At 39.6% G+C, this 26,663-nt stretch overlaps 1 protein-coding gene and 1 non-coding gene across 5 annotated transcripts; one reads left to right on the top strand and one right to left on the bottom strand.

The window, feature by feature from the left end:
* Positions 1-2,447: 2,447 nt before the first annotated feature.
* Nmrk1 (nicotinamide riboside kinase 1) lies at positions 2,448-26,542 on the bottom strand. 4 transcript variants are annotated; one of them, XM_076846060.2, is made up of 10 exons: positions 26,224-26,542; positions 21,514-21,577; positions 18,179-18,269; positions 17,855-17,903; positions 10,705-10,852; positions 10,550-10,621; positions 9,884-9,990; positions 8,183-8,266; positions 5,854-5,934; positions 4,218-4,504 (listed from the first exon to the last, which is right to left on the bottom strand). In XM_076846060.2, the coding sequence occupies exons 2-10, from the start codon at positions 21,540-21,542 to the stop codon at positions 4,485-4,487; spliced, it is 681 nt and encodes a 226-aa protein (XP_076702175.1). In that variant the 5' UTR covers positions 21,543-21,577; positions 26,224-26,542; the 3' UTR covers positions 4,218-4,484. The 4 variants fall into 4 exon arrangements, with proteins under 4 accessions (XP_076702178.1, XP_076702175.1, XP_076702176.1 ...); XM_076846063.2 differs by lacking the exons at positions 4,218-4,504; positions 5,854-5,934 and adding an exon at positions 2,448-2,613 and having other exon boundaries at positions 26,224-26,537; XM_076846061.2 differs by lacking the exon at positions 5,854-5,934 and having other exon boundaries at positions 26,224-26,535.
* Trnaa-agc (transfer RNA alanine (anticodon AGC)) lies at positions 19,868-19,935 on the top strand. Its single transcript has one exon. It is a non-coding gene; the product is annotated as a tRNA-Ala (tRNA).
* Positions 26,543-26,663: the final 121 nt, after the last annotated feature.

The raw sequence follows: 26,663 nt of genomic DNA on the forward strand, positions 1-26,663 counted from the left end.
ACGAAACAGTCTAGTATGAGCTCTTCTAGATCTACAAGATGCCATTTATCCACTGGAGAGCTGGAATTCTCAAAGGTGGTGGCTGAGCATCAATATCAACATCACCTATAACTGTGTTAGAAATGCCAATTCTAACACCTTACCCCAAACCTGCAGAATCAGAAATTCTGGGATTGGGGATAGGATCAGTAAAGTATGGTGTTTTTTTTTGGGGGGGGGGGCGGGGGTCAGGGGTACTATGGATTGAACCCAGGGGTACTTAACCACTGAGTCACATCCCCAACCCTTTTTATTTTTGAGACAGGATTTCATGAAAGTGCTGAGGCCTCCATAATTGCCAAGGCTGTCCCCAAACTTGTGATCATCCTGTCTCAGCCTCTGGAGTTGCTGGATTATAGGCATGTGCCACCATATCCTGTGTAATCTATGTTTTAACAAGACTTCTAAGTGATTTTGATACACACAAAGGTTTGGGAACCACTGCTATAAGCATGAAATTCCAGGGATTTGCTTGTACAAACATGGAGAAGAGTCAACAGGGAGTTATTTTTCATAAATTTTTTGTGTCTATTTTTAATCTTTTTTTTTCTCTTTTTGGTACTGGGGATTGAACCCAGGGGTTCTTAACTAGAGATATATCCCCAGCCCCTTTAAAAAATATTTTCTTTTTGTTTTGAGACAGGGTTCTGCTTAGTTGCTTAGAGGCTCATTAAGTTGCTGAGGCTGGTTTTGAACTTGCCATCCTCCTATCTCAGCCTCTCAAGTTGCTGGGATTACGGGTGTGCATCACTGTGCCCGGAATCTATTTTTAGTCCTAAAGAAGATAACTGTTTTCTCTAGCATCTGGAAATGCAGCATATTTTGTCTATACTCCTGCACAGATAACATGCTTTTTGACTCACAGGCATGAACACATCATATATGTTTACTTTGGTAAAACTTTTGGGGGTGGTACTGGACTGAACCCCAGGGGCACTTTGCCACTCAGCCATATCCCCAGCTCTTTTTATTTTTTTTGAGACAGTTGCTTAGAACCTCATTAGGGTGCCAAGGCTGGCCTAGAACTTGTGATCCTTCTGCCTCAGCCTCCTGAGTCACTGGGATTCTAGGTGTGCACCATTGTGACTGGCCTTGCTCTCTTTTCTTACAAAAGTTTATTCTTACAACAAACTCCAACAAAACACTTCGTTCTAGCTCTAGGTAGCAAAAGATGTTATAGCAGGGATCCTAGTGTTCTAAAAAGGAATGGAATCAATGTTCTCCATCTCAGGCATCAGGAACAGCCTGTCTTTTTGCCAAATTTTTAAAACTCCACCTGTGGTCAAAGGGTTCTTCCCTGTGCCCTTTGCTTTTAGTTCATTCTGCTCCTCTGTTTCTGCTTGGAAGCTTTATCTTCCTCATGCATCTCCTTGGCCTACTTCTTGGGCTGTTTCAGGGGCTTCTTGAAACTGCTGAGACCAGATGTGGTCTTGTGGCCCCTACCCCAGACCTTGCTCTTAAGTCAAAGATATTCTGTTTTTGATGTTCTCTTATTTGTAGGTCATACTACCCTGGTCAGTGCCCCAAATCTGCTATTGCAATTCTCCTCTATTTGTGTGTGAACACAGATGTGGAAGAGTAATGCCAATCCACCATTGATGGAGCATTGAGAGAACAGTTACAGCCACAAACCTAAGATCAGCACAAGCAGTGTGCCCTGGAGCTCCAGCAGCTCACCACTGCTCCTTCCTCACAGTAACCTCATGAGATGGCTTGCTTCCAACTAAGCTCCAAAAAGCCAGAATAGAAAGCTTCATTTTTCCCTCATACAGCTCTTGCCTTTTCAGGCTCCTTCATTTGCTCTCTTAAAAAGAGAAGGAATAGGAGATGATGCATCTTAGCAGGCTATTTTTCTGCTGTTATTTGCTCTAAAATAAAAAATGTACGCCCATGCCTGTGTGGTGCTGGGATTGTGGCCCGGCCCTGGGCCCACCCTAGCTAACTGCCTGGTATTGGACAGGTTAGGCACTCTGGTGTCAATTTCCATACTGAGAAACAGCACTGGAGCAGCTGATACTGCTCCAGTATTTTATATTTCTATGTAATATCACAAGCTTATCCTTAAATGGCAAACTGGTGGGCTTGAATCTCATCCATTAGCATGACAGACCAGGCACCTGAATCTCAACTTTAATTACAATAGCCTGTGTGTCTTTTAATTGCTCCCTGTGTTTAATACTAAGCATAATAAACCCCCACAGCAAATTCATCCTAAAAGGACTGAAGTTATTTATGAATAGATAGGGAAGACTTAGCAGATTTGCTCCTTGTCAAATTTTGGCTAAATATATATATTTAGTTTCAATGTCATCATTAACTTCTTTGATTTTAGAGTAGCTGTATGTGAAACAGTGAATACAGAAATGAAGCACTGGAATTCTATTTCAAATTTCTGATTTATTTCTCACTAACAACAGAAAGAAGATCATCGTATGTCTTTCCAAAGTGCTTCTGTTTACAATGCCTGTTGTTATCCTTCCCTGCAAGATAGACCTTCTCTGGCCTATTATTTTCACAAGTTCAAACAGGGAGAAAAGTCAAATATAATGATTCTCCATCAGCAGGTCCATGTCTCTGTAGGGTACAGGGGGAGAAGTCATTTCAGAAATTCTTAGAAATGAAGTTGGAATAATTATATATATGATTTTATCCTAAAAACAACAACAACAACTATTATATTAATAATAGAAATCACAATAACTCAAGTTTGATAAATTCATGCACAAAAAAGTTGTAGTATACACTTTTGGTAGCTTTCCTATTTCTTCTTTTCTCACTGAAAAACCCTTGATTTTGTCCTGTGACAACTTTCCAAGGCAATGAATGCACCATGCCTGGTCTGAACATGTCCTGACATCTTCTTCACAGTCTCCTGTGCAGTGACTGGTGACAATACTCCCAGTTCTGGGAAATAAGGGTAGAGAGGTGCTCAATAGCTAGATCAGAGAAAGCCTTGATGTCATATTAAGGATATCAAACTTAATCCTTAGTTTACCTTACAACCATACAAAGTATTGCTGATATTCCCATCTTAAAAGAGAAAACCAAGATTGAATAGCTTGATAAAAGGTATATAGCTACTAAGTGGATAAACTGTACCTTGAGCCCAAATTTTGTTTTGTAGTTTTTGTAGCATGTAGGAAATTCAAAAAAGCCCCCCTATCTTCAGGAGTGCAACCTAGTTTGAAATAATTGAGAGCTGATCAAATGAGTAAACGAAATAATATATTTTATAAAGAGTGATACAGTGGTGGCAATGTGGTTATTATTGATAGGTTTATCAGTACACAATTTAAATTCCAGCACTGAAAGAGGCATCAAGACATCATACAATTCTCATTTCTCGCCTGTGCTTTTTAAATAAAGGCCCCTGAATTGCATACAATTGAAATAACGGCTGACTTTTGTGATTTTAGACCAATGGTCCAACAAAGGAAATTTCCTTTATTTGAATTAAGGTTGAATACACTATATTAATACCTTGTGTCTAATGTTATTTGTATCAAAGTCTCACACATGGTAGAGACTCACATAATGGCATTGGACTCAAAGAGAGGAAAAAAAAAAAAAAAACCCTCACCACAACAAATCATAAAAACTCCAGTACCACAGTAAATCATTGATGTAGTCAATTTGACTGCTACTCCTAGTAAAGCTATTTTCTGAAGATGGTGAGTGTTGCTATGGGATGGTAGAAAGCAGCATTTTCCAAACTATAGGTTAAAATCAATATTAACAAAAATTAAAAATAGAAGAAAATCACAGTACATCATTTGTAAGGTCCATATCTTATAGTACCTGATATGTGTGTGAGTGTGCACACACACACACACATATACACACAATTACACACATACATGATGCACACATATGATGGATTAAATATATATTTTGAACTGTGGTGTAATCCTTATTTTTATTCTAGGTTATGGTCAAAAAAGTTTGACAATTGTCACAGAGAGCCTGACTTATTGTTTGTGAGCTGTGCTCTATCTGTGCCCTTCCTGCAGTGACAGCAAGTCATCAAGGTAGATTCCAGTCCACTGGCATGGATGTTTGCTGTTCTCCATGTTTAGAAAATTGAAAAAAAAAAAAAATCACACACACAAAAATAGCTGTCAGTGTACCACAGTTGATACTGAATCTTTTTTTTTTTTTTTTTTTAAAGAGAGAGTCGGAGAGAGAGAGAGAGAGAGAGAGAGAGAGAGAGAGAGAGAGAGAGAGAGAGAGAGAGAATTTTTTAATATTTATTTTTTAGTTCTCGGCGGACACAACATCTTTTGTTTTTGTATGTGGTGCTGAGGATCGAACCCGGGCCGCACGCACACCAGGCGAGCGTGCTACCGCTTGAGCCACATCCCCAGCCCCCTGAATCTTGGTCATGGTTGTTAAAATGTATTTTTTTTGTTTCCAAATCACTCAGTAATGATTCATGCATTCCATCTTCATGCTGTAACTTGCAAACCTTGAGAATAAGTAGAAAAATAAATTAATGGATAATTCAAATTCTCATTTTCCTAAATCGTCATACTAACAATAGTAAATCCAAGATGTTAGTAAAAATTAACAATAGTAAATCCAAGTGCAGAAACATTCTGGAGCCAAAAATGGTTCTCCCTAAAGAACTATATTGAGTCAAAGTCCCATTGTTTTAATCCTTGCATTAAATTTTAAGAATATCTATAAAAATCAGACACCGTGTATTATTTATAGTAGGTATGGATAATACTTGACTTCAGGGAAGGAAACAATTTGAGGACTAGAAAACTATCATGAAGGATATGTGGCTGCTGTGTAATTCCTGTTTGGGGTTATCCTTGATGTACACAAGAAGTGATCATTACCTTCCGAATAAAGGAAGAATATCTTAATACCTGAATTTGGCTTAGAAATTTAATGACAAACCTACTGTACTCTTACTACTCAGTTTATGTTGGAGAACACATTTTTAGTGTCATGATTCACCTTTAAAATATGTAAAATATAAAAATGATTATACTCTTTGACCAAATAAGTGCCAATTCTGAGAATTTACCTCAGGGATATAATTCAAAAAGAAGAAAACCTTGCCAGGAGTGGTGGTGCATGCCTGTAATCCCAGCAACTTGGGAGGCTAAAGCAGGAGGATAACAAGTTCAAAGCCAGTCTCAAGAAACCTAATGAGGCCCTAGGTAACTTAGAGAGACTCTTGCTCAAAATAAAACATAAAAAGGGGTGGGGATGTGGCTCAGTGGTTAAGCAAGCACCCTGGATTCAATCCCCAGTACCAAAAAAATACCCAACAAAAACCCAATAATACATACAGATATTTTTATAGCAACTTACTTATCACTGTGAAACACTTGCAACAACATTAAATATCCAACAATTGGGAGATGGTTAAATAATCTGTGTGAATTTGGGCTATTATGCTAGATAATTATACTATTATTTGATAAATATAAATTATAATTTACATTTAATTAGAAAATGCCAATAGAAAAACACAAATACTTGAAAATCAAATTTTAATTTTATAATTTCTTATTCCTTGATTTGGTACTAGACATGTGACATTTTTCTTCTACAGTAAAATGTCAATGTCAAGTTTTAGATTACACTTCAAGTATAAAGCTATCTACATATTAAACATTAACTTAAATGCAGAAATAAGCATGGGTGATTAGTCCTTTTTCTCTTTCACTATTATTACTTTATCACCATTATGATTTTATATACTCAGAATGAAAAATTAGCTGAACAGGCTTATGAGACATTATGAGAGAAAACCTAAAGAGTTATCACTTAAGACATTGGAAAGGCCGCCCTGCTTACTGAGTCTCTGAGTCAGGATTAAACCAGGGTACGTGCTGAGGATGCCTTCTGGCCAGCTCCAGAAGACTGTGACTAGAAGAGCTAGGAAAGGTAATGGGTAACTATAAATAACAGAGTAACTTATTTATGCAACAGAAAAACTGCCATAAATCTTGGAGACAGGAAAAATTGATCTGCTTCCGACTGTATATCTCTTGTAGTGTTTCTTTCTTTTTTTTTTTTAAACCTTTATCTACTATCTGGAACATAAACTAGATAGTCACAAGGGGCATAGATGAATATTTCTTTCCTAATTACAAAGAAAGAGGCAGGGGGTTGCACACATGGAAATGCACTTTCTTTGGACCTGTAGCACCTGTCAGAACATGCCAGCATCTCTTGGCAAAAGGCAGGATATGGAATGGAACAGGATGAAATACCCTGAGCTACATGATCAGGGCTCCTTTCATCTTGACCCATATACAGACTTTAAGGCCAAACTCCAGCGTATTACTTAATCACTGAAGGAAGTGGGCCTGAACTCTGCCCACTGCTGAGAAGAGAAAGGAACAGGTGTCCAGCACCTCAAGTGTCCCTGGAAGCCTCCCTTTGGGGCCAGGAAGGGAGCTAACAGTTCTCACACAAGGGGGTCTAGCTCTGGTGCCATCATTTGTGAGGGTTGGACCCTCACTTCATCACCTCTCTCTACATCCATTCATGTGTGCACCATGACCTCCATTTTGGGAGGCCTCCCTTTTATCAGAGTAACTCAAGGCAGGGGTGAGCAGGCATTATCTGGCAAGATTATTAATTCTACTTACAAGAAGAAATTCTAAAATGGCCCTAAAATTTATTCAAAGGGGTTCCTGCCTACAGGAAGGGCTAATATTGAAATGAGGAGTGTTTAGAACCATGGGCTGCCCAGCTGGGCTCGGTCTCCTGGTCGGAAAGGAATTTACTAGAGACATTAGAAATCTAATTCTTACTGTGAGATTACAACAACTCAAGCAGCTGCTTCTCTCCAAAAAACCCAACTAATATTCTTCTCTGCTGGACTGACTCATTCAGTCTTTTCTGGGTCAGCTGATGACTGCATTTTTGCCTATTAGCCACAGAAATCCTTTAAATTCATGTACTTCGAATACAACAGAAGCTTTACCTAGAGTTTTGTCCTCTTGGGCATGTTTTTAAAATCTGTTTTCTACTTTCTTCCCTGCTTTCCTTTGGGGAATTTTTAAAAATAGGAGGTCTTAGGTTGGGTCTTCAGTTACAAGATAGGTATGTGATCTAATCATGAGGCTACCCTCTCCCTGGTCACAGTGACTAGTTTAGCAAGTCACGTTAGTCAAGCAGGACCAATCAAAATCTTTCCTGGGCTTTTCCAGCTAAGCCAAAAATGAAAAATTGCTTTTTAAAAAAACTGTTTAAGAACTGGAATACAGTTCAGTGGTGGAGCTGGTGCTTAACTTGTGGGCCCTGGATTCGATCCTAGCACAACAAGAACAACCACCAAAAAATGGATAAAAATAAGGAAATACACACACACACACACACAAAAGTAGTGAGAATAAGACATGAACCTTTCTGAACTCAATCCACAGCACCAAAATTTATCCACTCACAGGCAACCTTGAAAAAAAAGATAAGGTATGTTTCCACACTGGGCTTTTGGACCTGGGAGAAGGACACTGAGAACAGATTTTGTATCTGACGGTGGAGAAAGCCTAACTTCAAAATAAACTCACACAGAACTGCAGCAGAGCCCTGAGGACACTATTTGAGCTCCTTAATCCAGATGAGCCTGAAGTCAGTGCTGTCTCTGTACTTTTTTATTTAAGCCAGATTTAGGTAGATTTCCATGTCTTGCAGCAAAAAGAGCTAATATGAAAACCATCAAGAACATACTTCATAATTTTTAAAAATCTAGTGTTTATTTTTAGGCATTTGTAAAACAGAAATTTTAAAGAAAACATTTAAGGGAATAAATAAAAAGGGAAGCTCTAGATATATTAAAATAATTTTCATTTTAATTGCACTTTGCCCCCCAAAATAATTTCAGTCCCATTGGGACAGTGGTTTACTACAATTTTAAAGTAACAAAAATATGCTAAAAGATGTAAAAAAGGGGCAAATATTTTAACCCCTAAAAAAAAAAAAATAACCTAACATACAAAGTAATCAGATCTCCAAATTCAAATTGGATTTCTGATTCCCAGTTATCCTCAAAGGAAAGAATGAATGAATACAATCACTCCTCATTAGCATTTTTATATGCCATTCTTGAGTATGTAATGAACTATTTTTCTGGCTGTCCCTCCTCTACCATTCACTTTGATAGGACTGTACTTACAAATCTGTTTTGCAAGTTGTTGTATTACATCTTCATATACTTGTGCAAAGAGGTCCTCTTCTGGTTTTGTTCCATCTAAGTAAACTGAGAAGGGGAAAAGAGGGCAGTTCAAATGGTAACAGGTTTATTAATGGATGAGTCCCTTTGTTCTGAAAAGTTTATATCAGTTCTGATTCCCCTGTCTTATCCAATACAATAGCCTTATGCCATTTCTTCCACCCTAGCTCTAGTTGTTTTGTGAAACAACACCTGACAGTTCCAGAAAGGAGTCTATATTGTGAGAACCTTGTTAGCCTCCAAGGCATGTAGCTCTGTCAGAGCTGTACAGAAAGAAGAGTGCATCTCTAGAGCCATTGCTGAAGTTCTGGCTATAGCATTTCCAGTTTGGGCCACTGGGCAGTGATGTCCTCTTACTGCCTTTCTTTCCCTTTAAAATCTTTTTATTTTTTCCATTTTTACTGGGGAATGAACCCAGGGGTGCTTAACCACTGAGCTACATCCCCAGACCCTTTTATTTTTTTGAGACAAGGTCTTGCTAAGTTGTTTAGGGCTTTGCAAGGTTGCTGAGGTTGGGTGCCTCAGCCTCCCAAGTTACTGGGATTACAGGTGTGCACCACAACACCCAGCTTTTTATCTCAAGTCTTTGATACCTCAATTCCTGCATGCTCTGTCTCCCAGCTCTATTTAGTGTCTATGTCCTATATTGTACCCTCTAAGTCCATCTTCCACACAGCTGAAGGGTTTTACTCAAAAGAATTTGTATCGATACAAAGCCCTGTAAAGAGCTCCCCACTTCTCATAGGAAAATGACCCAAATCCTTAACTGGTTTATTGACTGACCCAGCCCGATACACCAGCATCAACTCTCCCCCTTGGTTTTCTCTGACACAAACACACCAGCTCTTTTCAGGTGCAGTTCATTCTTTGCTGCTCCCTGGCCTTTTCATGTACCCTACCCACTGTCAGGGATGATCATCCATTCTAACCTACCTCCTTTCATCCAGTTAAATTCATGAGTTTGTTTTGAATGTGGCACGAAGCACTCTTCTCTGAGTGCTGGGACTTGGATGGTCACCTGGAGTTTGGTATTGCAGCACTTATCCTGGGGAAAGAGCATGCTTGTGCAGCTTGCTAAAGCCTTTAATGTTGCTCCCTGAAAGAAGGTCTGCTGCCTGAGAGCAGGAACCAGGTCTGCCTTATTTACCTGCTGTCTCCAGGCCAGTGCCGTGCACATGCAAGGCATTCAGTCACTGATGGCCATCTAGAAATGGACCAGCTTTTGAAAAGAGGCACAAAGAGAGAAATAAACCAGCAGAACCAGTGTGGAAGAGGGAAACCCACAGGGTTCAAGTGTCCCTTCATGATCTTCTACATGAGAAAAACTTATCTCAGATCTCAGTCCTTTTTTTCCTACACTTTTTTGTTTTGTTTTGTTTTTTTGGTATTGGGGATTGAACCCAGGAATTCTTAAACATTGAGCAACATCCCCAGCCTTTTAAAATTTATTTTGAGACAGGGTTTCATTAAGTTTCTTAGGGCTTCACTGAGTTGCTGAGGCTGTTCTCAAACTTGTGATCCTCCTGCTTCAGCTTCTTGAGTCGCTGGAATTACAGGAGTGTGCCACCATGACCAACTTCATTCTTACACTTTGAGGCAAATGACACCTAAAAAGTCTTAAATGAAAGGATAAAAGGCACTTACTAATCTCCCATGTGATGTCCTCCATTTCTCGTCTGTGCTTTAGGTACATGGGCCACACATGACCATCAAAGTATCCTGGGGGGTCTGGAGGCTGGTAGACCCTTGTACTATCAAAACACACAGGAAACTTTATGTTGATAGAAACATAATTGATAAAGTAAAATAGCAATGGTAAGGATAATGGGAAAATTGCTCCCAGATTAAGTCTAACAGGATTTTTAAATTCAATGGCACTTGGGAAAGATACAGTAGATTTAGTTCTCCAATACAAACACTAACTTTGTAATTCACTGATGATCATTAAAATTATCTCTTTTCCCCTCAAGTGCTTTACAAAAGAATTGAGACAAGTATCAGTGTAAATAATGATAGAGATACTGACACATTTGGATTAAGCTCTAAACTAACTGGTGCTCTTTGTAGCTGTTGTAGAATACAGGCCCACTAACCCAAAATCATAATCAACATGAGATTGCTTCATTTGGAGATTTAGGAGAAATGAGCCAGAGAGATTGACATAAGGCCCTTTTGTTACAGAAGTACTGCACACTATTCCACATAGATGGCCACTTATGTATAAGAGTTAAGACCTCCCTTGTTTGAATAATGAACATTGCTCAATAATTTTGTTTTCCTCACTTCCCCAAAATCTTGTCTTTAACATACCTCCTTCTCCTCTTGCATTCTTCATAGGGAATGGTCAGGAAGTAGCTTCTATTCCATACAGTATTAAGGGGCCTAAGATAACAGCATAATTAATTAGTTCTCAGTCTTTTTCGCCATTCACTCAGAGTCAATACTAGAGTAGAAATGCTACTTACTTATAATTAAACAGAAGGAAACCTTCGATGATTAAAATGGGAATTTCCTCAGCACTTGTGCCATCTGTTGATTCCACAGAATGTCCAGGACTTTCCATCCAGCAGGAAATGGCTGACATCATCTCTTCCATGTTAAGTGCTTCAAGCACTTCAAACAAAAAATGTGAAATCAATGAAACAAACAAACAAAAAACTTTGTATATGGCATTTTGTGATGAGTATTACTTCTCTTTCAAGACAGCTACAAATACTTCAGATAATCAGTTGAAACTCTAATAATATTGATAAACTGGTGTCTGAAACACTATTGCTGTGGAAAATTCCAAACATATAAAGGTAGAAAGTAATTCAGGTGAATTCCATGTCTCTGCTTCCAGCTCTGACTATTATAAACTCATAGCTAACTTTGCTTTATTGCTTTTATTTTTATTTTTACCCCAGGGATTGAACCTGGGGTGCTTAACCACTGAGCCACATCCCCAGCCCTTCTTGTTTTTTATTTTGAGACTGGGCTTCCACTAAGTTGTGTAGGGCCTCCTAAGTTGCTGTGGCTGGCTGATCTTCCTGCCTCTACCTCCTGAGCTGTTTTGATTATAGCTTTGTGCCCCAGCACTGGGCTTTACTCTCTTTTGACTATACAAAAATTAAAAATTTTTGGAAGACAAGTACAAAAGAGAAATGACAGTGGAAAATATCTGTAATGTATTTGGCACACTGTATTTGGTGAAGAGCTAATAAAATTTTTTAATAAAACAAAGAGCTCTTAAATTACAATGGACATGGACACACTATTTTAAACTCTAAAATGTGCATACTTTTTGAACTTGTAATTATGATTTTAGAAAAGTAGCCTGTAATAGTTGTCAAATTGTGGTTACCAAGACCAGTCCTGAAGACTTATCAGAAATACAAATTCTCAGCCTTAGCACTGAATGAATTAAACTGTCTGGTTTGGGCTCAGAGTTTATTTATTTATTTATTTATTTATTTGTGTGTAAAGTTTTAAAAGTATGGATTAATTTAGTTAATAGATATAGGACTACAGAGATTTTTCTGAAATGTTGTTACTTTTAGTAAATGACACTTCTCTATAAAAATTGTCAGCTGCATCAAAGTCTTTCAATTTATTTCATAAGGGTGTTCTTTTTTTAAAATGTTTTTTTAGTTGTAAATGAACATACAGCATCTTAATTTATTTTCATGTGGTGCTGAGGATTGAACCCAGTGCCTCACACATGTGAGGCAGGCACTTTACCACTGAGCTACAGCCCCAGCCCCATAAGGGTGTTCTCATTACTTTAATATCTGCAGGACTGTAGTCATAATATCATTATTGCTTTTGGTATTTTAGTTTGTGCCTTATTTATGCTATTCTTTTTCTTTCTTTCTTTCTTTTTTTTGGTACTGGGGATTGAACCCAGCGATGCTTAACCACTGAATCGCATCCCCAGCCCTTTTTAATATTTTATTTAGAGACAGGGTCTTGCTGAGTTACTTAGGGCCTTGCTAAATTGCTAAGGCTAGCTTTGAATTTGTGATTCTCCTGTCTCAGCATCCTGAGCTGCTGAGATTACAGGCTTGTGCCACTGCACCCAGACTTCATATTTTTTTTTTTTGATGAGTCTTGTTTAAACTGTTTGGAGACTGCTCATATTCTTCAATCTGTAGATTTGTCTCATATTTAATTTGAGAAGTTTTCTGCTATTACTTCTTTGAATTCTCTTTTTTTTCCTTGTACCAGGGATCAAACCCGGGGTGCTTAACCACTGAGTCACATCACCAGCCTAGTTTTTACTTTGAGACAGGGCCTCACTAAGTTGCTGAGGCTGCCTTTGAATTTGCAATCCTCCTGCCCCAGACTCCCAAGCTGCTGGGATTGAATTCTTAGTACCACACACTCTTTCTCTATTCTGCCTCAAACTCCAATGATATGAATATTAGATCTTAAGTTATTATTCCACATTTCTGTTTTGTTTTTTTTTCATTTTATTTCCTGTTGTTCAGTGTAATCTCTATCCCTTTGTCTTTAAGTTCATTGATTCTTTCCTTTGCATTACTCATTCTGCTGTTGAGATCATCCAGTGAGTTTTAAAATTTTGGTCATTATTATTTTTCAGTTCCAAAGTTTCTTTTTTTATACCTTCTATTTCTTTAATCAGATTTTCTAATTTTTCACTTTCTCTGAGAAAATGCAATTGTTTGTTGAGACCTATTTATAATATTGCTTTTAAACCCTCATCACATAATTTTGACATCTGTGTTATCATGCCAGATGTTTATTGACTGTTTCCTTACTCAAGTTGAGATTTTCTTGGGTCTTGACACGATAGTGATTCTCAGTTGTGTCCTGAAAGTTTTAGGTGTTGAGCTGGGAGACTGTGGTTCCTACTCAATTTTCTTTTATTTTGCCAGCAGTTACCCCACTGAAAGGTTTGTGCAGGGGCCAATGGGGATGGATGCTCAGCCTGCTGCTGGGCCCTGCTGATATGTGGGAAGGGAAGAGCAGAGCACTGGTTCAACTCCATGGCTGCCATGTAAGGACAGAAGCTCTGCTGTCCACTAGGTCCTGATGATAACAGCTGAGCTACCTAGGTGAGGAAGGCGGAGTGTCAACCCACACCTCATCATTCTGCCTGGCCTCTGCTATCAGGTTTCCTAGGTGGCTCTTCTGACCCCACCTCTATGGTGACGTGGGGGCCAACTCATACCATCTTGCTGGTGCTGGGTGGGCCTAGAAGTTTACCTCTTACTTGGTGCTGCTGACACTCTGAGGGAAGCATGTTTTTGTTTGGGTGGAGCAGGGTGGAGATTATCAAGAAGACTTTCTACTCTGCTAGGCCACACTTTCCTGGTCCTGTGATTATATAGAACAGGTTTCTTGGAGCTTTTCTGCCTGTACCTACTGATGGTTCCATGTTGCACAACTCCCCAGTATCTCATCCTGGGAATGTGAGAGGCAGAGACTCCACGGAACTCATAGCCATATCATTCCTTAGGTCCTGAGTCCTTAGCCAGTTCATAGTCTTCTTTTCACCTTTCAGTCTCCCTTTGCTTGTTGGTTGTATGATATCTGGGGTTTTCTGGGGACAAGTGCATGGAGTACTGCATACATGGCATACACTAATTGTGTCTGAGTGGCAAACCACTTACCCCGTAGGCACAGCCCTGGGAGTGTGGCCGCATGTTGCAGTCCCTGCGCCTGCTCCACAGCTCACTCTTTGATTGGTAACTGCTAGGACAGTTGGTCAGAAATTGCATTGGTGGCTGCCTGTAATCTGCTTAGCTACTGCCTGAGTATATATAGATTGTAACTGTGCGATAAAATCAGACCTGCTTCCTGCTTGGTCTCTAGAGGTCTTGATTAGCGGCTCCGGAGCCACATTCTCCTCTACCTGTTCTGTGGACCTCCTTGCTGGATGAGAGAGAGCCCACACAGGGTTTCTGGCTGTAAGAGGGAGGACCAATGAGAAATGGGGCTAATTTTGATATAGTCAATCACAGGGACAATGTGGTTAGACAATGTGGTTAGAACCAGAAGTCATACGAGTTTTGATATATTTTTGTTATTAGTTAAAATATTTTTAGTTACACTGTGATTAACATTTTTTTGTAAAAAATTTTTTTTAGTTGTAGATGGACATAAATATTTTTATTTTATTTATTTATTTTTATGTAGTGCTGAGGATAGTACCCAGTGCCTCAAATGTGCTAGGCAAGTGCTCTATCACCGAGCTACAACCCCAGCCCCACTGTGATTTACCTTTTGATCCATGGGACACATAAGTGTACTGCTTCAGATAAAACATGAGACTGTTTGGGATTTGTTTTAAAAGGAGAAAGTGGGTGGGTGTAGATGAAATATAACTGGCCAAACAGTCATCATTTTTAAAGTTGGAGAGTGAACCCATGAGAGTTCATTATACTCTTCTGCCCACTTCTGTATGTTTAAAATTTTCCACAAGAAAATGTTTTAAAAATTAAAAACAATACTACTTAATTTTCAAGAAATTCAGAATGTTCACCTTTGCCTTTTATTATCGATTAATCACTGTAATTAGAGTACCTCTGTCTCCCTTCAACCCACTGAACTTGATTAGGATTTGCTCCATGCTCTTGCATACAGTCTGTTAGGGCTAATGTTCCATGTGCTCTTGCATAAACCCTGTGTTCTATTGATGTTGGGTGCATGCTCTATATAGGTCAATTTGGTCAAGTTTGTTAACTGCTTTGTTAAGTTCTGTTATAGCACTAGTAATTTTTGTCTACTAATTCCATTAGATCCTAAGTGTTATGGTTAAACACTGTTCCCCATATTTGTATGTTGATGTCCTAGTCCCCAGCACTTGGAATGTGATCCTATTTGAAAACACATTCTCTGCAGATATTAGATAAGATGAGGGTGCACAGAAACAAAGCAGGCCCCTATTCTAATAAGACTGGTGTCTTTATAGAAGGGGGAATTTTGACATAGTCACAGGGACAATGTCCTGTGAAGATGAAGGAAGAGAAGGTGTGATGCAAAGAGGCTGAGGAATGCTAAGCACTCTAGCCAACAATAGGAAGCCAGGAGAGAAGTATGATGAGCTTCTCCCCAGATCCCTCAGAGGGTCCCAGTCCTACCTACCCTTCCAGTCTTTGGAGCCATGGGACAATACCTATCTGTTTAGGCAATGCAGTCTATGGTACCTGTTAATGCTATCAAACATGAATGAAGTTGTGCTAAAATCTCCCACCATAATCATAGATTTGTCTATACTCCTCTTAGTTCTGTCAGTTTTTACTTTGTATGTTTTGATGTCATGTTATTAGGTACATTGAAATTTTAGGTTGTTTTATCTTCCTGTTGAATTGACCCACTTATCCTTCTTTATCCCTAGTAACACTCTGCCTTAAAGCTTACTTTGTCTGCTCTGAGTATAGTTTGTGCAGTTATGCCAGTTTTCTTTCAATAGACATCATCTTTTCCTATCATTTTCCTGTCTACTTTTCTGTGTTCTCAAATTTAAGTCTCTCTCTTTTAAGGAGGTTATAGTTGGCTTTAAAAAAAATTCAAGCTGGGCACAGTGGTGTGTGCCTATAATCCCAGCAACCCGGAAGGCTGAGGTAGGAGGATCAAGCCAGCCTCAGTAATTTAGTGAGGCCTTTGGTGACTTAACAAGACCCTGTCTCAAAATAAAAAATGAAAAGGGCTGGGAATGTGGCTCAGTGGTTAAGCACTATTGGGTTCAATCCCTAGTACCACCCCTCCTCTCCAAAAAAAAAAAAAAAAAAAAAAATACAGTCTGACATCTTTGAGTATTTTAGTTTGTTTAACTTAATGTAGCTACTGATATTTTTTGTTTTTCATTCTTTGATTTTTTATTCCTGCTTTTGATTTATCAACTATATTGCAAAAATTGTTTCCTCTATAATTTAATAGTTATACACTTTTTTTTAGTTGTAGATGGACACAATATCTTTATTTATTTATTTTTATGTGGTGCTGAGGATTGAACCCAGTGCCTCACACGTGCAAGGCAGGTGCTCTGCTTTGAGCTACAGCCCCACACTCAATAGTTATACACTTTTAAACTATTTTTTAAATGCTTATAAAAGTGTCAACATCACCTTGACTTAGCTTATATTTGCACATTACCTGAAAAGTTCAAATTTTTCCTTACGATAGACTCCTGGATGTGGGATACTTGAGCTAATGGTATTTTAAGGTATTTGAGACTCATGCTCAATATTTTTTTCCAGAAAGCTTGTATCAATTTATACTTCAGTCTAAAGTACCTGTGTACATTTTTGACTTACTGAGCCCATGCAATCACTGCTTTAAAGATCTTTGTTTACTTGGTAAGTGTTAGATCTTAGGCCAAAGTAACTCCATTTTGAAAATCAGCATCTACCATCCTAAGAAGCCTGCTCCAAAGAGTCCCTAACTACCAAAACCACAAAAAAGATGCCAAATAAGAATCACAGGACCAGATGGATTATTTTTTAACTACTTCATTGTACATGACTATAAAATTAAGAAGTTTTTTTTCAGAGGCTGCTGTACCTTGCAGAAGGACAGCCTGGCAGATAGTCTCTATTAATAAACCTTGCTTGACTCTGTCTCTCTTGTGGATATTTGCACCAGCCACCCTAACAGAAAGTAGGAATAAAGGTAACCTGCAATTCTCTGACAAGTTTGGAGGTTGAATGTTCACTATACATTACTAATCAAATGGCCTACTGCTTCTGTGAACATACACACCATTTTTCTACTGGGATATTAGTTTTTTCTTATCAGTTTGCAAAAACTCACTAAAATGGAAGAATGGTGATTCTTTGTCAAATTATGAAACCAGTTTTTGGTTTCACTCTTGCTTTATAATAATCTTTCTCAGTAAGTTTTGTATGAGAGAAGAAAACAATATCCTGGTTGCAACTTGACACAAGAACAGAGAGTGGGTCAAGGATGTTTTTCTTAAAACTATCATGTGTCTATAAGAACTCTTACATAACACTTTTCCTCCAAGGTTATCAAAGTTAAAAATAATGTACTTTATGACCCTTTAAGATAGCTCATTCTTTGCCAGTGTGCATAAGTACTCAATGTTCATTCTGTTAATTATAAAGATTATTAAGAAAATTAAATATAATACAGTCTATTATTATGATATTCTCTATAGGAAGATAAATATTTTCTGATGGATTCTGATACTTTGGTTACAAAATAGTGTTAGCTGTGGGTAAGGGAAATGAGGTGAATGCATCTGAAAGATATTCCCATGCCTTCCTGAATAGTGAAAAGAAAAAAACCAAGCTGCCTGGTATTCAAGCCACCAGGAAGAAAAGCTAGAAGAGGAAAACTTAGGGTTCGCTCCAGGGGAGACAGTCTGGTGGGGTGAGGTTGGGGATTTTAGTATAGTTAGTTTTGTATACCCAGGGCAGGGTTAAGTAGAAAGATGCTGAACCTAATCCTAGCTTCAGAAGGAAAATCTATTATCTCAATGTTTTAAATTTTAAATACAAATATGAGGAAAAGATCTATTTAAATAGTTAAACATAAATCAGAAACCTACAAATGTAGGTTCACAGTACAACAATATATTTCAACATGTTTTAAGGTTTGAAAAAGAAAATGAACATAAGCACATGTTTTACGTGCTAATCTACTTACCATCATACTGCAAAAATCCATTTTTATCTGTCTCTACCTCAGACTCTGGCTGGAAAAATAATAAAGTACCCATGAAAACAGTATTTAGGGAAGAAATGATGCAATTACACAATATAAAGAGACAGCCTTTAATAAATGCTTTGGAGGATGATAAGCGCAAAGATCAGCACTAAAAGTTGGTGCCCTCTAGTGGATTTGATGCATTACTGCGCTGAGTTGGCTCTACAAAGGCACATTGCTCAGCAAAGGTTTGGGGGATGTAATTCAAATAACTTTGTCATTAAACATTTTTGTGCTAAAAATTTTTATCAGTTTTTCAGATACCTTAAAGAAGTCATCCTGAGATATTACGCTGCAGTTTGGGAGGTGTTTCTGTAAGTTCTTAGCCAGTGTTGTCTTCCCACCATTTGTCACACTGAACCAAATGAAAAAAAGAAAATATCCAGAAAGAATGCATTATGAACATGAACATTTTAAAATGAACTTTTTAGAAAAATATTTACTGATCCAAAAATGACTTCTCCATAGGAACTGCTTTTTCTGTTGGCAAATCAAGGGCACTAGTAGATATGCTACACTAAATGGTAAGAAATAAGCTGGGAAGGATGGAGGAGAAAGGCAACTACCTACCAGGTAAGTGAGTTAGGTATTATGACCGGAAAATCACGTTGTGTTGGAAGCAAAGTAAATTTTTGCTTATGGCAAAATTCATGGGGTTCACATGCAACACAGAAAAAAATGGGTGGCACATTTTAGTGCAAGTATATAGCGGGGAGGCCCACAGTCATTTATCATATCTGGTCAGTTATTTGTCCTTCTGGCTGGATTGTGACATCAAGGAGAACTGGCACCTGACTTTTCTGTGTCTTGTTTCCCTGCATGGCTCAGGGGAGGCACTTTTCTATTCAGTCACCTTTTCAGAGGGTTTTAATCTGGGACTTATGCACCTCCAAAGGATCTGTGAGAGAATTCAGGTTTTTGTGAACTTAAATGGGAAAGAAACTAATCCTTTATTTTCACTAAATTTTAACAGAAAGTTAGAATTTCCCATAATTATAAGTAATAAACCAGAGTAGTATTTACAATACCTGAGACTTTGTCACCTATAGAAATTGCACAGATTTTCATCCTGTACTACAGCGGGGATGGATATTATCAATCAGCATTGATGCTCATTATTATTTCTAAATTTATTGCAGCTTTAAAACCTACCAATGTATATTATATTGTTATTAATTATGTTAACAAAGAAGTGTATACTTCACATGGTACAAATTTATTTAAAAATATTTTTATAACTATATTTTATTGTAACTGATTTCCTTTGTATTCTTGGTTTTATTTTGTGCATTTAAAAATCACTGCTCTAAAAAGAGGTCAAGATTTTACCATGCTACCAAATGCCCACAGCATAAAACCCCCAACTGAATCTCTATTTGAAAGAATCTGTGGTCAATATTGCAATGTTGGTAATCTTTAGAGGATCGAAACTGAACTATTATTCATCAAAATTGTTTGTTGTATATAATCACCTAATTACCTTTTATGTATACGAAGAAAAAATGAAGTCACAAAATTTTCCATTTAATCGTACAATGCATAGTTGGGTAGGATATTTGAAAATAAGGAAAAGTGTGTGTGGGGGGCTATTATGTCTTGAGAGACTGTTATGACCTTTTTCCTTTTTTTAACGAAATATCTGTAAAACATACTGAAAGTCCATGTTTTATATAATGAATATTGGTTTAAAATAGATAATATACATGGGTGCCTTTATTAGGGCTAAGCAATCTGGTTAGAAAATGTATCACTTTCTAGACTTAGATACCTTTGGTTAAGATCATGCAGTTGAACCATAGTAATTAGATACCTTATCACTGACTTAGTTGGAGCCAGTGAGAAATAATCACCATTTTTGTGCAAGGTTTGGAGGAGATGGACTAGTTAGGTGATGCAGGTCACAGAGAGAATAGGGGAGAAAAGATATTAAAAAGTCTAAGCCTAGGAGCTGGGGTGTAGCTCAGTGGTAGAGCACTTGCCTAGCATGCACAAGGCCTGGGTTCAATTCCCAGCATAAGTCTGAACTTAGGATTTGTATGTGGAATGTGGCCATCCTGGTCAGGTGACAACACAGGACTCAGTACTTTCTCCTTCAGCAGACTCACAACCTCTCTCACATGCTCATGCCATCCATCCTGGGGGCGAAGAGCCCCTAGAACATGTTCCACCCTAGGATTAGAGGACAGAAAATGGGTGACTATTGGGTGACACTCACTTCTTTGTTTAGGATACCCAAATAAATGTCCAATTCCCGGCTTATTTTTTACATGCCAGGTAACAAGAGGGCTCAATGCAGTTGGAATATGACAGTGGCTAGGGAGAAGTTAAAAAGGGAGTCTAGAATCACTCAAACAAGTAAAGAATTCATTATGCAACAGGTAGATATGAATGTTCCCATATTCCAGTTTCTGAAACCAAGGATTGAAAAGTTGTATATTAAGAAAACCTGCCCGATGTAACAACTAGTCAGTAGTGGAGAGGAGACACAAAATCTACACCTAGATCTTGGTGGAACTCTGAGAATCTGATGAAGGTTATAAGCCCCTTTCCCAGGGCCTGGGAATGCAGCTCAGTGGTAGAGGGCGTGCTTACTGTGCTTAAAGCCTAGGGGTAAATCCCCTACACCAAAATACATATATCCATACAGAAAATAAACCCTTTTACCCCAAAATGAATATCTTCACATATGCATTACATTTTCAGGAGGTTCATGGATGCCCCTAGATTTTAGCACTTCTACAAGTTCTTACGGTCTTAACAGAATAGTGACCTCATAGGGCAGGAAGTGGTTAGATACCCAGGGAAGCTACAATGCAGTGGTTTTGGAGAAGGATGGAAGGCAGGGACAGAAGTCCCAGTGCTGAGTCTCGCATAGGCTTCCCACAAGTAGCAGCACTAAATGAAATCGTGGTGCTTGTTAAATAGGAAACAACGGGAAGGATGCTTTCCTTAGGAGTAAGGGAAAGTAACTAGCATACGTGACACACAGGTATGAGGCACATTTGTGGACAGAGGACACCATACTGGAACGTGGAGAAGGAAAATCAGCGTGGATCCTCTAGGGGACGGTGCATTTGCTTCCCCAGGATCCATGCCATTTTTTGAGGTCTGGTTTGGCAGCAATGAACCCCACGCTCAACTCCAGAACAGGGCCTACTTAACCAAACAATGCTGTCCCATCAATTTTACCCCAGGGACTGAGGGTATGTGAACTAAGTTGGTCCCTAGTGGTAGGCCAAAAAGAAACATGTAAGTCACAAGAAGCTACTTGTAGTAGCAAAATCCAAAAAGAGGAGCAACCGTAGGATGAATCTAGATGAAGGCAGAACCACAGTAGTGTCTAATCCAGCTTTGCCTCTGGTGATAGCTCCAGAAAGTAAACAGTAAACTGTGTAAAACGCTGCTGACTGACCCTTCTCTTTCTGTCTATGGGAAATGCTCCCATCTGCTGTTACTGACGTAGCAGCACTCTGCAGCAGCCTGCTCTTCTCTAGGATTCTGGATTTCTCACTGCTTCTCCTTCCACCATCACAACCACATGAAAACTTCATTAGGTCAGCTGGGTATCGTGACTAGCTGTTTGCAGCAAAGTTACTCACCCACCAATTCCAATGACAAATGTTTTCATAATTAGTTTTGAAAATCACGTCTTCCTAATATTTCCTAAAATTAAAAAAAATTGAATATCATTTTGTTGTCTAGAGAGGTAAGAGAGTCATGAATTAGCACCAACTGAGAGGGGAGGATGGCCGTGATGGTTTGTTACTCCAGCTTCACATTACCCACAAGCTGTGACAAAGCTTTCCTGCTGGTAAGTCACTGCCAAGTGCTAACATCTGGTGCTTGCTCAGGGCCTGTGAACTAGTGTCTAGTGAGCTGAGAGGGTCCCCCCACCAAGCCATGCACACATCTGTTAGTCTCTCTGTTTTCAAGATCATGGAAGTGTTGCCAGATCATAGGGAAGTCTGCAGACTTTCAGCTTCTCCTTAGCCAGGTCACCTTTCACCTGCAGATTCAGTTACCTGGGTGACTCAAGCATTGCTCTTGGGCTAGACTCTCTTGTGAAAAAGGAAGAAAGTCACTACTGGCCAGAGGCAATCACGAGTTAATGTGCTTTAGTGGCATTATTTCTTCATCCAAAAGCCTAAATCCAGGGCGTGGCTAGGCAAATTCTTTTGAAAAGGGCCAGATAAATATTTGAGGCTATGCAGGCCAAGAGACCAAATCTGGGTTATTACCTAGGGGACTTACATCACAAGAGGAAAAAACAAACAAACAAAAAACAAATCTTCACAAACTTTTTAATGACACTCAACATATAATAATAATTACATACATTTTGTGTATGTGGGGACAATTCAAGTCTGCTACCGAGAAGAATAGCAATCCCTTTCTATTGGGATAACACATCCCTTAACTGGATTTCAATGCCTACGTTCTCTACTGTGAAACCGCCAACATTCAGGCAGAGGGCCAGGCTATCTTACTGACCCCTGGTCTAGGGCATTTCATCTACTGTCCCCTAAAATTCGCCAAAGGGATCCTTGCATATTACATCATTTTCATCTCTAAGTGAAAAGGAGAAGTATGGCTGGAGAGACCCTTAGAATTGTGGTTCCCGGAGGTCATTCCTGACTGAGGCTGCTCTTCCTGTCTGCTCTTGTAGGATGGTCAGGGACCTAAGCTGTGCAGCCAGGCATGAGTGGCTGCTGAGATGAAGGCTTCCAGCAGCCCTGACCCCTCTTTTTCCTGACCTGTGTCTATACTCCTCTGGGGTGTGGGGTGTGAAGAAGAACCTGGTGGGGAGAGAACAGTGGTTCCTTGGCTTCTTCAGTTTATCCAGAATATTTGAAATGGGTGTAATTGCTTAAGGTTAGGTTCCACTTTCACTACAGCCTATGGGAGAGAAGAATTTGAGTTTCATCTGGAGTCCCACTGTTGAATATGCACCTCAATCCAAATTGTCAACGGGAGTCAAGAGAAAATCATAACAATGTTATTGTAAAATAAATTTTTATGTTATAATGTTTCTGTTTTGAATTTCATTTTATCCTATTTTTTCCCCTCAGTATTAGGGATCCAACCAAAGGGTGCTCTACAACTGAGGTACACCCCCAGCCCTTTTTAATTTTTAGAGGTTGGGCCTTACTAAGTTGCCCAGTTTGACCTGGAACTTGAAAGCCTGTTTATCAGCCTCCTGAATTGCTGGGACTGTAGGCATGAACCCTGTGCCCAGCCTACCCTATTCTTATTTTTGATATGTCAGTGGAAAGTTGTGAATTACTCTTTTTTTGGGGGGAAGGGAGAAGTTGCCCTTTATTTTGAGATGGTTTCTGTCCTTTTGTTTTTTTTTTTTTCCCCGATACTGGGGGTTGAACCTGATGTACTTAATCACTGAGCCACATCCCCAAACCCTTCTTATTTTATTTATTTATTTTGAAACAGGGTCTTGCTAAGTTGCTTAGGACCTTGCTAAATTGCTGAGGCTGGCCTTGAACTTGCAATCCTCCTTTCTCAGCCTTCTGAGTATCTGGTATTACAGGTGTATACCACTTGTGTCTGGCTGAGATGGGTTTCTTTATTACCTTTTTTTTGGTGGTAAAATACCCTTTATCTTATGATGTCAGTACAGGGTGGTAGACTGATATCCTTACTTGGTTAAAAAAAAAGAAAAGTCACGACATTTTTTCTTTCCTTGTCTCCATCTTATTTTTGGATAGTTTGCCAGAGCACAAATTCTCAAGCTTGAGGTATAGTCTTAGAGATCACTTAGCCTTCATTTCTCAGAAGCAGAAGCTGGCCTAAACTGGAATGACATGCCTGAGGTCTTACAGCTAATAAGTGAAAAAGTCAGCAATGAAACTAAATCAATTGAGTTAACGTCTTTCCATCACCTCCAGCTGCTACAAAGCACTTTATTAACAAGAGCATGAAAAGGATGTTGCTTGTGTGCTAGTTTGTCAGGCTCTGATGTATAATTGATGGAGCATATATTTGCTGTGCACACTGAATGGAAAAAACTTCTGGTCCCCCATAATAATTGCCACATCTGTGCACACACATGAAGAAACTGCCTCAATTACCTAGCATGTGAATAACAAGCAAGTGTGGTTTATGGCACTGGAAATAGGCTTGAGGGGGGTTATGTGTGTGGAAACTATCAATTCAGAAGGCAGGGAAGTCAAGAATCTACTTATAAAAAAAAAAAAACCTCTCAGGCAGGAACAGAAGCGGACTCCTACAGTCAAATGCTAGTTTTTATCAAAATTGGGACTTCCAGCTCTACCTTAGTTAGCAATCCAGGTCTGTTCAAGATAGTGTTTGGTTAAAATGTCAAGTGTACCCCATTAGCAATGAGCAGATGACAATGTGGGAAAGATGGGAAACTCAACATGCAGAAACAAGGTAGGTGGCTGGACTGAGTAAAAGGGTATAGTGCAGGGTGGATCTAGAAATCTATGATGCCACCTATTTCAATAACAGGGTTGCATGTACAAGGCAACTTCAGTTGAACTCCAAGTTCAGGAAGGGCATTGTCTGCCTCCATATCACAATCTGTTTATTTCACCATCTGTTGCCCTTTTTTAAAAACTATTTAAAAATCAAATTGAAAAAGTTTGCAATGAAGAGCTACCAGGCTACAAATATATGCATCAGGAGATTTCAAAGAACCAAACACATGTTTGATCAACTATGAACTGCATATCTTTTGGAGAAATCTTTTGAACTTTCCAGTTTCATCAATTCAGGGAACACTACCTCTAGGAATACCTACCATCTCCAATCTTAGAGAATATTTATGTAGTTCATTTCCCCAATGTGTGCAAAGCTTTCTTCAACAGCAGAGAACATTTGCATGAGAACAAACTAAAGTGGCAAGAGCAATATCCAAATGAACAATTTTTAAATACTTTTTTCACCCCAAGTTAAATGTTGTTGAGTCATTTTTTTTTTCAAAATTAGCATGTGTTTGTGTTTAATCCATTTCACTACTAACTATGGTGAATTTTATTTTTTGGACTGGGATTGAACCTGGGGTGCTGTACTATTGAACTACATCCCCACTTTTTATCCTGAGACAGGGACTCACCAAATTGCTGAAGCTGGCCTGAGAATTGCGATTCTCCTGTCTCAGTCTCCTGAGTTGCTGAGATTACAGGTGTGAACCACTGCCACCGTCCAGCTAAAGTGGTGCATTTTGGATTCTAAACTATGGAAAGGTTCCACTGGGAATGTGATTAATCAACACACTATAAGAGAGTTAATTCCCTAACACAAAAATGGCCTAAGATGACAACTGCAAACAAAAAGATGTTTTTCAAATGCATCTAAAGGGCAGTCTGATATTTAAACCAGAGTGAAATGTTTTTAGAACTTCTCATTCCTTTATTTTGGCTATTCTTCCATGAAGTAGGGCAGTCTTTTCCTACTTGTTTGAACTTTGCTCCCTTAAACAGAGAACACTTCCAAGGTTGTTCTGAAAATGTAAACCACGCCCCTTCCCGGTTGGAATCACTGTTTTAGACATTTTTTAACCAACCCCTATTAGGAATTTTGAAGCTTCATTTTATGTAGGTTTTTAGCTAAACAGTATTTTCTTCTCAACTTTTCTTTTTCTAAATATACAATAGATTTACAATACTGACTATACTATTTCAAATTTATGCACTTTGCCTTTCTTGCATGCTCCAGTCCTAGTTGCCAAAGAGACACTCAATCAATCTGCTAGGTCAGATTCACTTTCTCTTGTAAAGTGCCAGGTAGTACTGTTTTTGGCCTTGCGAGGCAGCTGGTCAATCCTGTGTTTGTAATGACAAAGGGCCACAGCCTGCACCTTAGCAAATGAGCGTGGACATGTTCTACTAAAACTTTATGAACACTGAAATCTGAATTTCGTATAATTTTCACATGCCACAAAATTTTATTATTCTTTCTACTTCCCACAGCTATTAAAAAAAAAAAAATCCTAGTCGCACAACAACAGGCGGCAGACGGGCTGTAGTTTGTCAACTCAAATGGCATTGGAAGGACTGTCCCATGGGGGTCAAGACCTAATCCTGTTCCTGGGGGATTTCTCCATACAAATGTGAGATCCCCAGGAGGCAGCACTCTCATTTTCAGGGTTCTTAGGGGGCATGGAGGCCTTACAGCATTGTAAGTACGTGTCCTGCCCGGTTCAGGGGGAAGAGGCTCAGCAGGATTTGAAGACGCTGCAAGGTTCTGGGCTGCAGCACAGGAGCACTCTAGAAACACTTCTGGCCCCGGCGAGACAGCGCTGGGCGGCGCGGCTGGGGCAGGAACGTACTCACCAGGGGCCAGTTCGAGTCCTCCCAGGCCAGCGGCAGCGAGACGGCCAAGCGCGCGCCTGTCACCAACCCGCGGATTCGTGCCTCTAGCTAACCGAGAGGCCTACAGACACTTTCCCCGAGAGAGTCAAGGTGCGGACCGCCACGGGGAAGCTCCTTTCCCTTTCGGTCGGGACGCAGAGCCGGGCTCCAGCCTCCTTTGGGGCGGGGCTCTGGCGAGCTCGGCCTCGCGCGCGTGCCCCTGCACGGCTCCGGCTCTTTCCCGCCGGGGGCGCGCAGCCAGGCCAACCCCGGCGCGTGCTTGCGGCGCCCTCGCACGGCTCCGGGCGGTTCCGCCGCCGTGCGCGTTACCCGCGTCCCTGCCACGGTGAAGCTGCCAGCCCAAGAGCCAATTAGCGCTCAGGGAGGCGGCGGCCACTTCCTCGTCGGCTCGGCGCGCGCTC

Source organism: Callospermophilus lateralis, chromosome 2, assembly GCF_048772815.1.
Source record: "Callospermophilus lateralis isolate mCalLat2 chromosome 2, mCalLat2.hap1, whole genome shotgun sequence".
Classification (NCBI taxonomy): Eukaryota; Metazoa; Chordata; class Mammalia; order Rodentia; family Sciuridae; genus Callospermophilus; species Callospermophilus lateralis.

Bases quoted from the DNA above. Each gene is read 5' to 3' on its own strand.
- Nmrk1 (XM_076846060.2), bottom strand. From the start codon at position 21,542: ATGAAAACATTTGTCATTGGAATTGGTGG. The intron at 10,853-17,854 runs GTAAGTAGATTA...TTTTGTTTGAAG, and splicing joins TGGATTTTTGCAGTATGATG to TGCTTGAAGCACTTAACATG. The intron at 9,991-10,549 runs GTATGTTAAAGA...GTGTTTTGATAG, and splicing joins GAATGCAAGAGGAGAAGGAG to TACAAGGGTCTACCAGCCTC.